At 38.4% G+C, this 18,627-nt stretch overlaps 1 protein-coding gene across 15 annotated transcripts in view; it reads right to left on the reverse strand.

Moving 5' to 3' along the window:
* The window catches only part of LOC148649414 (nck-associated protein 5-like), a 263,578-nt gene that overhangs the window by 28,775 nt on the left and 216,176 nt on the right, over positions 1 to 18,627 (reverse strand). For 14 of the 15 annotated variants that reach the window (XM_088606030.1, XM_088606032.1, XM_088606033.1 and 11 more), the window contains 4 exons: positions 14,356 to 14,544; positions 8,549 to 12,282; positions 7,404 to 7,581; positions 2,908 to 2,995 (listed from right to left, as the gene is read on the reverse strand). In XM_088606030.1, the coding sequence (XP_088462156.1) occupies positions 2,908 to 2,995; positions 7,404 to 7,581; positions 8,549 to 12,282; positions 14,356 to 14,544 (4,189 nt within the window). The remainder of the gene's footprint in view (positions 1 to 2,907; positions 2,996 to 7,403; positions 7,582 to 8,548; positions 12,283 to 14,355; positions 14,545 to 18,627) is intronic. The other variant, XM_088606036.1, reaches the window with a different exon arrangement.

Here is an 18,627-nt window from a genome sequence, read left to right on the forward strand (position 1 = left end):
CAGTAGGGTAACCTTACAGTAACACATCAGACTGAACTTTATAGGCCCTATTCTGTGCACAAGTGCAAACATAAACACAAAAGTGGCACATAAATGAAACACAGGCATAAAAAACTACTAGTATTACAGAGACGTCTTGTGCCATTATGGACAAGTGCCATGGTTCGGCATGTATTTCCAAGTGTGATTTAATAAACATATAAGCCCATGCGATTCTAATAGCAGGCCTGCCTAAACTGCTCAAACCAGTTTTGCTTAGTGGCACAGCTGGAGATGTTAATAAACAATAAATTTCCAATCACTGCACGCACTATAGGCTAGTTACCCCCAAAACACCACTAATTGTGGACTAAATTAACTAGAGAGGAAATGATTCCAAAATTAGTGCTATTCAGAATCTGTGAAGCCCAGAATAATACAAAGCTAATGTCTGCCACTTGCCTGGTGATGACTTCCTGACAGAACAGGATGACAAGTTTTGCAGAAGCAAAAGCAGACAAACAAAAAGGGAATGAAAGAAAGAGAAAACTACTGAAGGTAAGAAACTAAAAAGCAAACCTCTACTCAAACTCACATCACACAAATATGACAACATGAATAAACCATCTTTTGTTGCAGATCCAGTGGAGTGCTACAGAGAGCTCATCAAATTCAAGAACAACAAGAGACAAAGAAATGGCTCCTCATAACAATATGAGCAACTCAGCCCTCTCTGAGAAGCACTATCAGCAGGAACTCAGGCTAGATAAGCACTAGCAACTGACATCTGTCTCTTACTGCTGACAGACCAAAGAAATGAAAGGGGGAGATATACAGTAACAGTTAGCTTGTAGTGGCATAAGTGTTGTCTGCTTTAGCATTTCTAGCTACTGCTCCCTTGCAAAAGACTGAAGTGTTCTACAGGTCAGTGTGTGGTGAGCCAAGGTGCATAACTTCATCATTAGTGAGGCATGGAGGCAAATTAACAATATTTCCACAGCCTGACAAGCTGCAACAGCAAACAAAGCAGGATTTTTTTGGTTAAGAGTGGTTCCTCTAAGGCCCTTGGAGTCATTGATCGTACACACAAGCTACGAGCAGCTGTGTGGAGCAGTCACCTTGTACACTGGGGAGGGGTCCACTCTCTGAGCCCCTGGGATGCCAATTATCCCAGATTAGCTCACAAATCCTTCATCCATTCAGGCATCACTCATCCACAGTCCCAACTGTCAATTTTGTCTGAGCAGGATGACAGTCTGACCGGCTGGCTGCCACATGACAATTGATACCCCGTGAAACGTTGGCTCACGACACCTGTTGCTGAGTACAGGTATAACACAGCTATCATCTCTGCTCACACCATCACTGCGCACGTGTTTGGGATGCTGAAAATCAATTTCAGGTGTGTTAATCGCTCAGGTAGAGCACTACAGAGCAGTCCTCCAAAGGTGTGCAATGTTCATTGTACGTTTTGCAATACAGAATATTACTGCACATTGTAGATATTATGTTGACATTTCAGAGAATGTGTTACAAACTCAGAGGGAAAATGATATGATACTGCATCCCATGCCCTGTGAATTAAGGAATCTTCTGCAGGCAGTAGATACAGTACTTTAGTATTTTTCCCAGGTGTAAGTATTTCATGTATAGAAATGTAATATAATTGTATTTGCTATAATGCTATAATTTACTATAATGTTATTTATTGAGAGGAGGGGTGTTTAAAATCATTTATATATTTAATGAGTTGTAGTACATTAATTGCTTCCTGATCTCCATTGCTGTTCTCCCATTATCCAGCAAAGCTGTTAGTAATGTGACTATCTTCTTCAATGTATTCGTGCTCTCACTTCTTCCTGGGGATATTTAGCTGTGGCATATATTATTTGCCTACAGACCCCGGCCTCTTCTGGTTATTTAACTGTAGCAATCTCTCATGTCATGGAGCATGGTTTAATAATAATAATAATAATAATAATAATAATAATAATAATAATAATAATTGCTTACAGTTATATAGCGCTTTTCTGGACACTCCACTCAAAGCACTTTACAGGCAATGGGGATCCCCTCCACCACCACCAACAATGTGCAGCCCCACCTGGATGATGCGACGGCGGCCATAGTGCGCCAGAACGCTCACCACACATCATCTCTCAGTGGGGACGGGAACAGAATAATGATGCCAATTCATAGATGGGATTAGGAGGCCATTATCGGTAAGGGCCAATGGGAAATTTGGCCAAGATGCAGGGGTTACACCCCTACTCTTTTCGAGAAACGCCCTGGGATTTTTAATGACCACAGAGAGTCAGGACCTCGGTTTCACGTCTCATCCGAAGGACGGTGCCTGTTTACAGTATAGTGTCCCCGTCACTATACTGGGGCATTAGGACCCACACAGACCACAGGGTGAGCACCCCATGCAGGCCCCACTAACACCTTAGTTTTTCCCAGGAGGTCTCCCATCCAGGTACTGACCAGACTCACACCTGCTTACTGTAGCTTCAGTGGGTTGCCAGTTGTGAGTTGCAGAGTGATATGGCTTCTGGCTACCTGGTCACTCTTACATAGTGAATGTCCTACCGCTTGCTGAGTGCTGCCAGCTCTTGCCCAATACTACTTTTTCTCAACATGACTGCCACAATCAAAATCAGAGCAATGGAGAATGACCCTGGCTCTTAAAGAGGTGATGCCTAGTACAGCTTAGATACAGTATGTTTCTCAAGCTTATTTAGGATTTTTCACCCTTTCAAAGTTTCCACCCTTTTGATAAGAATAGTGCTCTATGATAGCACATTTTCATGCACAATAACAGCACTGTTTTGCAAACTACGATGACAACAGGATCTAATTTTCATGGACACCAACTAAGGTGGAATCCACCTGAACAACTGGGGTTTTTACTAAAACCAAGGTACATACCTATCATGTGGTCTTGACAAGTAGGCTCCATAGACGGTTCTTCATCATTATCAGTTATAATCTGGATCTTTTGCGGCACAGGCTTGATCTGGTTATAGAATAAAAAAATATCATGAACATTAAGCTTTATTTATATAACTGAACAGTATTACAAGATTTATGTAATCGCTCAACTGGTGGTTTATAACCCTGACACCAGATACTGTATGCTCTGCATGGAATTCAGATCAAAGTAATTTCAAGCATAGACAACATTGAGATGTTGATCGGTCACCCATGGTGTTGAGGCTGATACCTATCCTTGAAACAAGCATTCCCCTTCTTATAGGTAGTGTGCCCTTTTGTAAATACACACATGCCCCATTTTACATGAAGCATTTGCACATATAAGAAAGAAACCACTTTCCCCCAGAGAAACATTTTCCATAGATATTGTTAATATTACTAGTAAAATAATTGGCTGACCACACAAACAGCTTAAAGAGCTGTATTATATTGCAGTACAAAGGAAAGCTCAGCCTAGCGCTGGTGACCTCTCCCACCCTCTTCGTTCTCATTTTCAACCTTCAGAGGGGAGGTTTAGAATGCCTATGGCCAAGAAAAATGTACACAAGAAATGTTTTCTCCACGAAAAATGTGTATAAGAAATCTATTTTCTTTTCTATCTTTTCTTGCATATTAAATACAGCTAAGTGATTGTTTACTGTGTGCAACTATCGGATTAATGTAATGATAGTGTAATACTGTATATGGGCAAAGTGAGATGTATACTGTATGTTGAATAGCTAGGACTATTGTTGGTTTTCAATGTGTATTTATTTTATGTTGAGTGTTATTTGTGTTTTTTAGTAGTTTTGTATGGTGATGCTGAAGACAAATTTCCTCCTGTTTGGATGGGCAATAAAAGTTGTATATAGTATATATGACCATCCAAAGCTTCAATTGTTTCAATCTCCAGCACCACAATTACAGTACTTCAAGGAGGAACTACTGTAGCACTCATCGTCAACACACACTAGTGCATGTGCCCTTCATATTGTTTTACAGCCTGAGTGCTGCCTAACCACATGAGCACGACACTCCTAATAATGCAGCCCTCTCACTTGTTTCCTTAAGATGTTCTTGTGTTCTTAATTCAGGTGACAAAAACTAAAACAAACACTATTTTTAACAAAGCAAAAATAATCCCTGCTCTGATTCATGACTAAGGAACAGACAGGGTTTAATTCAATTGACATTTAAGCTGTAGAACAACAGAGGTCATTTAGACATTGAATAAATGTGAAATGATATTTACTTGTATTGGATTTCTTTAACGTTTGCCTACAGCTACAGATCAGTCCCTGATTTCGATTTTGAGTCTGCTCAGTAGTGTGTCTCTCAGAAACAATTTGCATATCCTTCTTTCTTTACAGAAACCGAGGTGTTCTTTCCTTTGCTTGAACAGCGTTTTGATAGTGACAGAGCTGTATGTGCAATTAAAAACAGTAAGAAGTGAATCACTGCTGGAATCCAGCGTATTTATTATGTAAAAGGCAAAAAGCTACAGTACATTGTGCCATCTAAATTTTGTTTGATCATGAGTTACCTTTAAAAACGTATTCTTATGTAAACTAATGAGCACCTTGGGAACTGACAGAATAATTACAAAGTGCAATCTCAAGAGCAGTCAGCAGCACTTAATGCATATAATTTTCAATGATTTTAGACATCCTGTGAATGTCTGTTGTATTTGTAGCATCTATGAGTATAACTACTGTATGTGAATGTAGCACAAATGAAAAATATTCATGCCGATCTATTGCAGTTCTCCTGTGTTAGAGACTATTTCTCTCAGAATGAGAATGTTTATTACATATACAGTATGTCAGCAATATTACATGATAGAAGATTGATTTTGGTGAAATTTTGATTGACTCCCCTGGGAGAAGCTCAATTAATATGCGCTGCAATGAATGTGATTGTAAAGTAAGACTTACAGTTCTTTATGCCTGTGGTACGCATTTACTAGCTCATAATTCTACTTTTAATTGTCGTTTTAGGCCTACAACAAAATATATACATTACTCACACACACTGACCATAAATAATTTAAAGGATATCTTATAGAACTCAGTAAATCCCTTATGTTCAATATAATTCTTCAAATGGAAACTGCTGAATTCCAATTAATGTCCTACAGTCTCTTAAAAAAGAGAACTATGGTCAGATATTTCTATAAAGGTATAGATCATTAAAATAGCTATGCAGTTAAAGGGCTTATTTTAAATTTAAAGGGAGGTAGCATTGTAATAGATCTAATTTTTTTTTATCACCACCGCTGAAATCCTGCAATTTGCTATACCAGCAGGTAAAAAAGAACCAGCTAACGCTAAATGTACCTTCTTTTTGTTGTATTTCTGTTGAGTGGAGATACAGGCAGAGCTGTCAGGACAGTATTAAATGGGGCATTGTTAAATTGAGTGTCTTTGATAAGGGGCTCCGCTTTGCTATCAAAATTCTAGATCAGCTGGATTGAATTTCCTGCATATTGCACAGTTCCAGACTTTCACGGTCTCTCTCTCTCTCACTCTGTTTTTCTCTGTCTCACTCTACCTCTCTCTCTGTTCTTAGAGACACTGCAAGGTCAGTCAGATTACGGGTCCTGCTGCAGCCTTTTTTTTCCAAATGGCACAAAATATTTAAATTTTCCACAGGGGGAAAAAAACTGTTGCTCCTACAAGTACATGCACCTAGAGGCTCACAATGTTTTTGGAGGACTTTGATATGACCTTGTGAAATCTGAAGTGTTGTATGCAAGTGGCATGTTTAGCTATGGAACAAAAAAATATATATGTTTAGGGTGAAAAAAACGTTGTGTCTATTTATATTGAATTCTGATATCTGGAAGCACCACTTGAGATGATTACATTATAAAATAATAGAGGAGGACAAAATGTGGGTTACAAGTTAAATTAAAATGTCATTGACATTTTTGAGTTTCATGCAAAGTTTGAAAGTTTAGAAAATACTTTTCACTTTTAGAATGTTTCAGACAAAAAACCCTGATAACCCTTGTTATGATAGAAGAAATATAACCACAGTGCAGTAAAGCTTATTTTGTAATAATGCCAGATTGTCTCTTTTGCTAGCAAAATAACTATTTTTTACTGTGTTTTGGATCATGAAAAAGCCAACTTTCATTGTAAACAGCTACAGAGCACTTACCTAAGCACTTAGCACTTCTCTGAAATTAATACATATAAATTATTGCTTTCTCTTTCTCAAAACAGTTACATGACATAAGACATACGATACAATGTTTCATAGTGACAAGAATAATAACCGAATGTTCCCTGATTTTTCTGTCTGTTCAGCTATACAATTTTACTTTGATTTATGTTTTCATTACTTTTCATTTAGATTTGTTATTTTTCTTTCGTTAGATCCTTGCTTTTCTGCCCATTCTGGAAATTAAACAGCAATTTATAACTTTTCACAGAGAAGGGCGCTGCATCTGTTGGAATTCAATACACAATACAGTTTTCCTGAAGATTCATGTCACCTAAATAAATCAACAACATATTCAGCAATTAAAGAGACTCAAAACAGCTTTGTAAAAGCTTAAAATGGAACAAGCAAGGCAACGACACTGGCTCTGTGCTGATCCATAGCCTGTGGTCATTCTGCATTTTGTCAACATTTTAAATTGGAAGATAAATGGCAAATAGGAAAATACACAGAACCACTTTTCAACACTGTTTTCAAGTAGTGTGTCTTGTTTATTTACATTATTTCATGCATAATAAAATTGGCCTCTGTACAACCCACATCCTGAAGAAAATTCTAAATGACAGACAAGGTCAGAAATTCACCTTGTTGGCTTCATAGATGATTCTGATCTTTTTTTAACTGTCCTAATGCTCTACCGTCATTAGAGGGGACAAAGAACACCAGCTTGACATTTTCTAATGTGTTACTGTACCAAAAACAATTCCAATTGCCCAGAGTTCCCCATGTAATGAACAGCACTTCCTGTATGTGTCCTTTTTTGTACAAAATTCATCCAAAATAGTGGTCGCTTTTGGGCTCAAAAATCCAATGAAAGCCTTCATGTGACATTTCAAAATATACGCTTGTGAGCAAGGACTTCTTAATTAGCTAGCTTGAAGGAGAGATGGTACAAAGAAACTCTTGTGTGTTTACGTTAACACCAAACTTGAAAAGGTAACAAGATCCCAGAGGCATTTCAGGTATCAAAAAGAACTACATGTGTAATTGGAAATGCACAGTGGAGATAAAAGCAGACACAAGCAACTTGTCTAGAGAAACAAAACTGTAAAAAACTGTATCATGACTAGACCCCACAGAAGGAAAGATGTAATTCAGATCATGGTCAACGTGTCCACCCAGCACCTCTTTCATCAGTTTCTTCAGACAACCGCACGAGGTCTGTCAGGGAAATGAAATGCTACAACAAAGCACAAAAGTTTCACAGAGCAAATCAAATGGCTTACCACAGCTCCGCTCTGAATCTCCATATCTCCCTTAATTTCATTGTTTTTCTTCTGGTTTCCCTGGGAGTTGATAGAGATGCTGGGCAGAGCTGGGCCCTGGGAGCTGCCCTTCGACACAGTCCTGTAGGAAACATGATTTGATCCATTTTCTGTCAGCTGGGCAGCTTTCTTATCAACTCTGCAGGTAGAAAGTGATTCCGCTGATAAATTAGACTGTCCTTCTTCAATCTGCTGGCTTCTCCCTCTGCTTTAATGTTTAAAATAACCTCTTTGTATCTTTCTGTCTACGGTCGCTTTGAGTGATAAATGTTTCTAAGTAGTCTTGATAAAATCTGTCGGTTACAATTTAAGGTAGTATATCAATTTATTCAAGTACATATAATGATATATTTTTCTGCCCAAGACTGCTGTGGGATAAAGAGGCGAAACATGGATCATGTCTGATGACTGCCTCAATGGCCTCTGGTTGAGGCAACTAAAAAAAATGGTCACTTAATCTAAGAGAAGTCTTAAATAGGCAACTGGGTTTTTTGTTAAAGCTCTCAAAAAATGCATCAAACAGATGGCCTTTGAAAATCACATTGTAGTTACATACAAATTCAAAGGCACATAGACAGGTCTGAACAGTGATGACTAGAAGATTCTACAGTGCTGGAAAGATCAAATTTCCTGTGATATTTGTCATAAAACCAATACAATTCAATTTGATTTATTTTTATATAGCGCCTTTCACAACAAGGTTGCCCCAAGGCACTTAACAATACAATACCTACTGTATATCTTAGTATGTATGCACTCAATCTTCCATACACCTTTTGACTACAGTTACTATTTTTTGCCATACTTAAACCATTAAAAATGGAAAAGTAACTTACAAAAAATAATTCGACATTTAACTAACACCAAGAAATAAAATTTGAATTGAAAATATACTGTAGGAATTATACTAATTTTGATGTTTAAAGGGGAGTTTGAAACATATAAGGCAGGCATACAAAAATAAAAATGTGGATATGATTTTAATCTTTTTCAACAATAATAAGTTAAAAAAGGAATATATGTAATGATCTTAATTAATTTCTGCATTGCTTCCCATGATTGAAACTGTATAATACTGTGAATTTATTACCAGGTTTTATTTTTACCTGTTCAGTAGCTCCTTCATGAACTGATCCTTTCCTACGCAGGTTGCAGAACGCTGTATCTGCTTCACGGGTTGTCCTTGCTGACTGTTACAATGATCCATTATTGAACCCAGTTTATCACTATTCTCTGCCTTCTTTGTTTGCTCTTGACTATATTTACATTGTGGCTCATGTTTCTTCTTATCTTTCTTTTTGTCAGACTTCATCTGCTTGCCTCCTAATACTGATCCAATCTTGATATCTTTCTTGTCGTCTTTTGCTTTAGATGCATCTGTTTTCTTGCCACTCAGAGCAGGAAGCTTGCTTTTCCGGAAGCCAAACCAGCTCGCCAAGGTTGAGCCTGTCTTCTGCTTTGTTTCCGAGGCTTGTGGCTTGTCCTGAACTTGGCCTTTTTGCATGTTCTCCTGGATGCCCATCATAACCTTCTCTTCTATTGTGGATACTGAAGGACTCACGGGGTTTTCAGTTATTTCCGGCCCTTTAGTTGGGTCCTGTTTTTTCAGAGGCCTAACCAGCTCACTCCGGTTAGGGCTAAACAACCTGCTTCCATTAGCTTCTGGTGCCTGCTCAGTGCTGAAGACAGGAGACGATACAGTATCAAACAGAGGATGTGATGCAACTTTAACAGGTCGTCTAGAATTTTTAAGTCCAAACCTATCAGCGAGAGGTAGACTGCGTGCTTCTTTCTGTGGTGGCGACTTGCTTCCATCACCCACTGAAGTGTTTTTAGAGCCATCGCCCTTGGGGGTGGTTCTCAAAGCTATTTTACTTGGACTGCTCATGCTTCCATGAGACCCCTGCCTGTTGTAGGAGACGTCAACACCTCTTGGAGAATGGGATGGACTTTCACTCTGGCCGGTGGCAGGCTTAAGCTGAAACCCATCAATTAACGAATTTTGCCTTGTCAAGGAGTTGCCTCTTTCGGCTGTATTTGTTATTATTTGAGTCCGTATCTTTCCAGGTCCTTCCAATATACTGGCGCTAGGTTTCTCCCCGGAATGTGTACTAAAGCTCTGGCTACGAGCTTTGGCCCCATTCATCCCCAGGGCAGGCTTTAAATGAGTTTTATTTGTAACTGAAACTGACCTCTTAAAGAGTCTGCTTTCTCCATCCCCTTTAGCACAAACAGGGCTTCCATTTTCAGACACTACAGATGTTTCCAGTGTTTCCACGCTTAATGGGTTACTGTGAGTTTCACTTTTGATCTCCTGGTCCGACTTTGCCGTCTCCATTTCAAAATCCGCAATTCCCTCTGATGTATCACATTCACTGAAATGGCTTGCTGTCATGGTCCCTTTGGAAGCTGAATTGATACTATCTTTCTCCTGTTTTCCTGGCACCGTAGAACTTTTTCTCAGCAAAGGAGGTGATTTCACAAGGGCCTTGAGGCCAATGGGAATACGTGTCTTTGAAAGTTTTTCTTCAGAGCTCTGAGGAATAATTCCAACACTAGAGGAGGTTGGGGACACCTGAGAACTCTGAGTGCTCTGTGACTCAGGAGTATTTGGTGAGTGACCCTGCAGTGAAATTGGCAAGCTGCTAGAGGTTTTATATGGTAGAGGAAACCCATTCTCAGGAGTTTGCCCTTTCTTACTGGAGAATGTGCTTTGCAGTGAGAAGCCTTTCTGAGAGTTATAGAAACAGGGCACTTTCTTAGAACTTTTGGATGCAGATTCTTGGAAATCTGGGACGTAACCAAATCCAGAAGAAGGGTGGTACAGTTTAGCTGTAGCCCTTTTAGGTGATCCTTTCGTTGGGGTCTGATTTATCCCTGGAGACTTTTGCAGGTGTTGATTGGCATTTTCCACTAGCTTTTGAGGTGTTATTTCTGTACAATGACTTGCATCTGGTTCCATTATATATTGCCCCTTAGGAGAGTTTAAATGTTGCATATCAGGTAGAGGTGGTTGGTGTTGATGGTGTATTTGAGATAAATGGGGAGTTCCTCTTAAAGCATTTGCTGCAGTGAGATGAGCCCCAGGTTTAAGTGCGACAGGTGTGTTTTCATAGTTTGGTCTTATAAGTAAGGAAGCAGATCGTCCTGGAGGGGGAGGAGGGGAGGGAGACCTGAGTTCAGTTTGTCTAGCGTCACAGAGCCTGTCTCTGGTTGGCTGTTCCCCGTAGTCAACAGGCTCTATGTGTCGTCTAGGTAAAAGGGGGGATCCTGAATTTCCAGTGGAAGAGCTCTTTCCCCACTCATTCCTGTTGGGAATCTTGGAGCTTTGCTGAGGTGGGGAACTGTACTTTGAAACTCCAAGTTCTGCTTTTGGGCTCTGAATACAACTGCCTCCATGAGGTTTTATATACCTTGACAACTTTACTGGAGGAGAAGATGGTGACTTCTCTTGAAAAGAAGAAGTGGAGGTCCCACTGTTATTGCTGGCTTCAGCAGCAGACACTTTAGACACCTTCTGTGGGGATCCTTTACCTCTGCTTGGTATTTTGGTCAGGTTTGCCTTTTGAGTGGAAGCATTCTGCATAGATGAATTGACTTTGTGAACACTGCTATAGATGGGTTTTATTAATTTTTGTTGTTGAGGAATGTGTGACAGCACTCTTTCAGAACTTGTGTCGGCACATGCACTCGAGAGAATAACACTCCTTTCTGCCATATTGTCAGGCTGATGCTCAGCTTGGTTTTCAGGGGATTCTAAGACTGTGTAGTTTCTTGCATTGCTTCCTTTCTGACAATTAGACTTTCCCTGAGGTATCAGTTTAGTATATTCAGCAGTGGATACGGTCTGCTGCTGGCCTACTGAAATCTCATTTCTAGTCACAGAAATGACTCCAGTCTGCTGTGAACTGAGCTCAATAGGCTCCCCGTCTTCCGCATCAAATACTACAGTAATACATTCTTCAGACAATGCATTTTTCACTACCTTCTGCTGCTTTATCAAATTAAAAGTCTTTGGCCTGCTGTCTGGTTGCTGAGATTTGCTCTGATATTTTTGACACTGAAGAGTGAACTCTTTGTCCACCTCTTTTGATAGCCTCTTAGTGTCTTCAGCTTGTTTCTCTGCCAGCTGGTGTACTGCAGTGGTCTTCTCGTCTCCACTTTCCACATGCAAGTCCTCCAAGACTTCCAGGTCGTCAAAGTCTGAAAGCTGGAGAGCACAGTCCCTCTCTGTTGGGCTAGGTTCACACTGAAGGACAGGGGGGCTGAGAATTGCACAGTTCTTCTCCCCAGGAAGAAAGCCATTGATAAAGCTTGTTAGTTTCTCTGGTCTTTCCTTTGAGTTGAAGTATGAAGGCTTCCCTGTCACTGACTTCCCACTGTACTCCCAGCTGAATAGACTATCAGATACGCTGTGGGTTAGCTTCTTGGAGTATGTCCTACAGTCTTTGATAGGAATCTCTTGGCATAAAGAGGGAGCATTCGTGGATTCATCATCCGCATCATCGTGAGAGTCAGACTCATATGTGAACTTTTTGCCATGTTCACGTTTTGTGCATAGTCCTGTAGTTTTGCATGGCATCTGGGACTTGAGGGCACCCTGGCCTCCACACTTTATCCCAGGGGAATAGATCCCTTCATTAGAGTTCATGCAGTCTTTGTACCCCCATTTGGATTTGAGGGAAGATGGTTCCATTGGCTTCCTTTTTTGAAGCCTCTTCAAACCTTCAAGGATGTGACTCTCTTTCTTCCTGGTAGGGGGCTGTTCTTCGGTGGGACAGGAAATGTTGCTCGGGGCTGAAGAGCCAATGCTTACTCTCTTCTCCCACGTCAGTGATGACTATGATGCAAAACACACCCAAATCCCAGTTAAACAACCCGTACTATGAAGAACAAGATGCATTGCATTTGTAATTCTATTTTTCAATTACAGATGGGTAGATAGAATTATCCATCATTATCAGTGAGCTACTTATTCCTAGTAATGTTCTTGATAACCCAGATCCTACCCTGGAAGTTTAGGGAGTCAGGTGGGACCACACCCTGCATGGGACCCCAGCGCACACACTCTGACAATTTGGAGACTAGAATTAACCAAGCCAGTATGCCTTGAGAAAGTTAATAGTCTAAGTATGAAGATCAAGCAATCTGTGAACCAAAATATTTAACGGAACGTGTATTCAACAACAATCTACCCTGGTGAGCATCTCAAAGCAGATATTCTGCTGTATAGTTTGTTTTTCTATGTATTAAAACAATCATCTATACATCAGAAATGGTATAGCTTTACCATGATATGCTTTTGATAAGTAATAGTGAAATTGCAAAATAACATATCTCCTGTACTTTAAATCAAAAGTATCTACTGTACAGTATATACTGTACATATTTACAACAGCTGTTGAACCTGGAATTATTTTTTCACCACGTTATGTTATTCAGACAAAACATATGGGAGAGAGGACCAGCAGCATAAACAGGTTGCTTACTAAATCAGAAACACACACATTTAATACCAGACGTACACTTATCTTGAGATTGGGAATGATGTGTCTGCCTTAAGTGTTTAACTGCTCTATTACAAGTTCCTATTAACTGGAATAGTATTCGTTCCATCCATTTCCCCTACACCGTTAACTTTTAATATCACTATAACCGGCAATAGCTTCAAATAATGATTCTGAGAAGCCATCAATCAACTTGAAATTACAATTACTTATACTGACTGTACCTTTTAAAGGCAGCTAGCAGAGACACACTGCAATGATTCCACACATTTAAACTTTGAAGGCTGAGAAGATTTGATGTCATATAAGTGTATTCTATAGAGAGAGATTTTTTGAAAGAACATGAATTTTAAATTTTCAAAGAATAGAGCTGAGATTGTTTGAACCACAACTCAGTACCCATGTTAGATGTTATTTGCGGTTTGAATGCACATAACTTGTGCACATAAAGTAACTGAATATTTAGATACTGTTTTAATGTGTGTAGCATACTGTATATTAAGGTAACAACATTAGTTTTTACATTTGGACTTACGCTAAGATAGGGGATGTTCAAACAATTCAATGTAAAATTAACTACAGTTATTTTTTTACAAGCCTCCTTGGGCTAGGATAGGGAGTTACATTACAAAATCAATAATTCTAATGATATATTTAAATAAGAAGCCCAGAGAGAAAGAGTATTAAGAAGAAAATGATGGTGCTGTTGCTTTAATGATATCCACTCTAATATTATTTACTTCAGCTGAGATGTCTCAGACATCATTTGCACACACAGACACGCTAAAAAGAACTCAGTGTTCCATCTCTCTCTGCTTGCTGCAACCTGTTTGAACGCTGAGGGATCCTTTTCAGAGTTGACATCTCCTCATATTGTGTTCCGTGGGTCAAAGATATGTATTGCTGTTCACAGCTTATGGCAGTGCTAAACTGCAAATCTGATACATTTCAGATTTACTTTTGTTTTCAGATACAGGAAGAATGTACTGGCTTCAGCTGTATGGCACCTCAACTGCTCTTTGAGCTAGTAAACAAAACTTTTGAAAACATCCAGTATAAATAAAATAATGTCTAGTGCTAAGTATCTGTTAATTTATATATATATATTCTGCAGCAGTATTTATGTAGTTTTATTGCCAGTTCACCATGGCTGTATATCACACATGGCAAACCATATGGCTTCAGACATACACTTTACTAAATTACAAGAGATAACACAATGGAGCACTTTAATTAAACATAACACATCTACATTTGTCACCAAGATCTACTACATAACCTCTCTCATCTTCATTGAAATCTGTTCATTTTGGCCATAATCCATTATACCAAGGCAAGTTTTTGACTAAGTACCCTAAAAATTAAATGGATAATTATAAAATGATCTGCAAAATGAATGCCTTTACCATTTTGCTGCAAGATTTTCCATCATTCCACGTGCAGGAACCACTGGAGTATTCGCTGCAGGCACTTGACAGGGATAGTTCACTGCTGCTACAGCTGCTGCGAGGGTAGAGTTGAGTAGGTACTGTCAAACTTAATTGACTCTGGCATTTCATGATGGAAATTCCAGGTTTTACATTCTGCTGGGATTCCTGCAAAAACATATAGAGATGTAATTATCCTTTTATACCAAAAAGAGAGCACACATCTCTTTGCCGTTTGGAATAAATTAAATTAATTTGTAAAGCAATTGCTGAAAAACAAACAAAATAACACAGAAAATGAAGTGGTCGTCCCCCCAGTACATTGGAGTACTGCTGTATACACAGATAGTCCATGTTAAATTAGGTACAATAGTGACTGCTCCTACAACATTTGACAGGTCATTGTGGTTCACAACCCAAGGAGAACTACAGTACATGTAACACTTAGATTCCAAACTATTCCTTTTAGCATGATCCCCGAAGTGCTCAGGCTTTCAACAAATCAAACATATCATGTTTTGACAACAAACTAAGAAAACTGTCCTTGAAAAACAATGAACTCTCTAAATTTGATACTTTAAATTGAATTAAAAATTCAGCATGATCTCACAGCATTCTCCTAGGGAAATGTCTTTAATGTCAGGCAATGTTCTCTATTTTGCTCCATATATACAATCTTTTATACAGAAGGTATAAAGTTAGATTTCTTTTTTTCTCTCTACTATCCTTGGCAAATTAATTTTTTCACATCCAAATCCCCTTTCGAAGGGAAATAATGTAGAAAAGATGTTACAGCTTTCCATTCACTGATTTGTCTGACTGGTGATCCCTATAGCTGTGTGTGCTGTAAAGGGGATTTACATCTATAAGATCTACCTTTGAATCAGATGAAAAATAAAACGTTTTTTAATTCTACACTTTGTGCAGTAGAATTGGACAGTTCATATTGGCATTTAAGATAATATAGGATCAAATTATATCATTGTATTATAAAATTATAAGACACCTTTTCATGTCGGGCAGGCAAGCTGAAGAGCAAAAATTTCAATCATTCAATATTTAATCCAGGTGAAAATAAAGCCATTGATTAAATGACACACATTATTAAATATGGACTTGTGCAAGAGTGCAGTCAGCCCAGACTGATTGAGCACTACTAGGGTGCTGCTCAGTAGCTACCATAATAAAGCATTGGACTAGCATGGACGAAGGCCAAAGTGGACACTTCACTACACTGAGGAAATCAATATGCATTGGTCGTAATCAGTCAGAGAAAGCATGTGGCATCTGTGTCTGGTATTGTAAGCTCAATGAGTGAGAGTGTTTGCGTGTTAATCCTGCACAGAAGGACGTGTGTGGAATCACATCTTAGTACCCTTAGGAAGATTATAGGCTCAGTTTTACTCATGGACGCACTGAGTTTTGGTGCCAGTATTGGAGCTCTCATCAGATATGGAGAAGGCAGCAGCCTCGGATTATAGTTATCTAAGCTGAAACCAATTAGCCAGGTGCCTGCTGTTATCCTGCTGGTGGGCAGTGACACACATTGGCACAGGGTCATCTGTTGAGACTTATCTGGAGAGCAGTTTCTGTTGACAAGGACTGGGACCATGCAGTCTGGACTCTAAATGATTCTAAGGAACCGCAGACAATAAATAACAGAAAGACATCAGAAATCAAAACTTTGACAGGCCTGTTCCTTCTTTCCCCCATCAATATTCATTATATTTCTGCGTAGGTATCCACATATTTTAGAGCTAAATCGCTTCACTTTTATTAAAGTCAAAACTCGAGCAAAAACTTAATTTACAACATTAAGTGGATGATGAAGAGTGAATGATTAATGCAACACCTAACCTATCTATCTGCCAATACATGCGGTGCCGTGTCACTGTTTTTTCTTGAAAATGAAGTGATGGTGAAGGAGATGAATAACAGTGTCACAATTAGGAGATTAACCAGAAGAATGAAACAATAAGAATTACCCTCTGAGCAGAAAGCAAATGATGCAGCACAACCTCAAATTATAATATATATGAGACATTTAAACAGGATCTTGCAGCCACTCTGGAACACTGGTTAATTTTGATGGTTTAAAGCATCTAAGAATATTGCATGTCAATAATGTCAATACAGGAAAAAAGTGCAGAATTTTGCTAAACTAATTTAAACTAAAATGTATATAAATATATGAGAATACATTATCAGCCCAAATACAATTGTTGAGTTAATGGAAAATATTGAAGGCTTTCCAGAATAACTCAACATCTTATTATATTTTGTTTTTGTTTTGCTGTGAAAAGAAATATTGATTCAACCTGCTCCTAAAATTAAAAAAAAATATATAATTTTAGGAGAAATAAACGAAAACCACTCTGCCAAAAGTCAGAGCAGTCAAAATATTTCAATGGTCCAGGAATCAAGATAGGCTTTGCAAAATGTCTGCTGTCTGCTGTGGGTTTGTCTTTGCAAAAACTGCTAATCTGGAGATGATTAGACCTAGACAACACCTGCAGTTTCTAAAGGCTTAAGTACTGTAAAACGTGACTATATATCATATCATCAATAAAACCAGGCGACGTTATAGGTTTCCTGGGCATTCAGTTTTGATTTACATGCATTTGCAAAAGTACAGAAATGCACATTCTGTTGGCAGCAAGGTTAAAGACAGTAAAAGAAGAGCAAGTATATTCTGACAACTGCATTATGATAAAAACATTATAACAGATGAGGCACTATACTGTGGGTTGGACAAGTTAAATTAATTTAGAAAAAGCTAGAGGGAAAATCTACCGAGAATAAAACTTCCCCCATCGCAGTCTAATTTCAGTTTCCTATCTACTTCAGTTCTTTATAGAAGAAACTCTCCGATCTACAGCAATCCATCTTTGTGTCAGCATTGGACAGCTGATCCTCAATGCCCATGCAGTTTATTGACAGCCCATGTTTGCCTTTGGAGCACTAGTAGTTATCACCATTCTCCAAAAGCGATTTTGGTTGACTGTGACTAAAGGCTGGCTCCGAGCAAGAGTGTAATGAAGAACAGATAGCATTTTACAGCTAGAGTTTTGTATCACAGTATTATTTATTGAGTTGGATTAAAAGAAATTGCATGGCTGTGTGATTTTTTAAATGGCCTAACATTCTTGGTTATTATACCTTTTAAGCCTTAACCTTAGGGCAGCCTGTGTGGTTTCTGTAAATTAGGTGTTTCAGAAACTAAAGACCAAACAGCTGTATGGTCTTCTGTGACTAAAGGGTTAAGGGACAACTATAACTGTTTAGTGCTCTTTTCTTAACTGAATTAGTTTAATGCTATTTGCCTAAAAGTAAAATGCTCAATCCATTTTAATATCTACTCTTTACTTTTTCAACAACAACTAGATATTTATATTCGCTTAAGTATTCATATTACATAAATGTTCATAAATGCATACACTATTTATATATTGTTTAATTTCCCAATATAAAGGATATTTTTTAAAGGTGACAGCACAGCATAAATCTTTATATAATATTTATGCTACAGTACATGGCCTCTCATTAACATAAAAACTTGCATATACAGGAATGCACTGCGTTAATCACATGCCCCTATTTTTAAAACGCAGTTTAATATCACACCAATAAAAAGAATTATGAAATCAGTACCAAACAAGTAGGTTTCAGCTTGCATGTGTATTTTAAACATGACAAAGGAAACTATTAACTGACAAAGGACAGTGGGAAAATGCTCAAAAGAGTGAAACAATTTGTAACATCTCATCCCTTCTTCCATAAAGAAGGACTGTCAGCAACTCTTAATAAAAAAGACACACTGCCTTTTTTGCCTTAACAACACAATGCTTACCCCCTTACTCAACCTCCCCACTTTGGAAAAAATGCTGAGTGCATGAATTTTTTAAAAGTTCATACATAATATATCATAAACGTAGGATGAGTAATACTCTACACTGTCTTTTACAAAAAAAAAGCTTCTTGGACATTTTTTTCAGAGACGATGAGCTGTAATCAATACTCAAAACAGTGTTCTTGGAATATGACTTAGATTTATTTCTCTTTGTGCAAAGTGACACTTTCTGCTTGCACTATCAGCTGGGGACGTGATATTGAATTTCAGAGGCGGGAGGGAGAAAAGTATTTTAATCTCTAGTAATGTTTTCTGGGGACGAGTGCCATTTTTCATCTGCGATACCTTCACAGTATTTTTTAAGGTATCTAAAAGAGTTAACTGTAAAATAAACAACAAAG

The sequence above is a fragment of the Lepisosteus platostomus genome, chromosome 14 (assembly GCF_059453375.1).
Source record: "Lepisosteus platostomus isolate fLepPlt1 chromosome 14, fLepPlt1.hap1, whole genome shotgun sequence".
NCBI classification, from domain to species: Eukaryota; Metazoa; Chordata; class Actinopteri; order Semionotiformes; family Lepisosteidae; genus Lepisosteus; species Lepisosteus platostomus.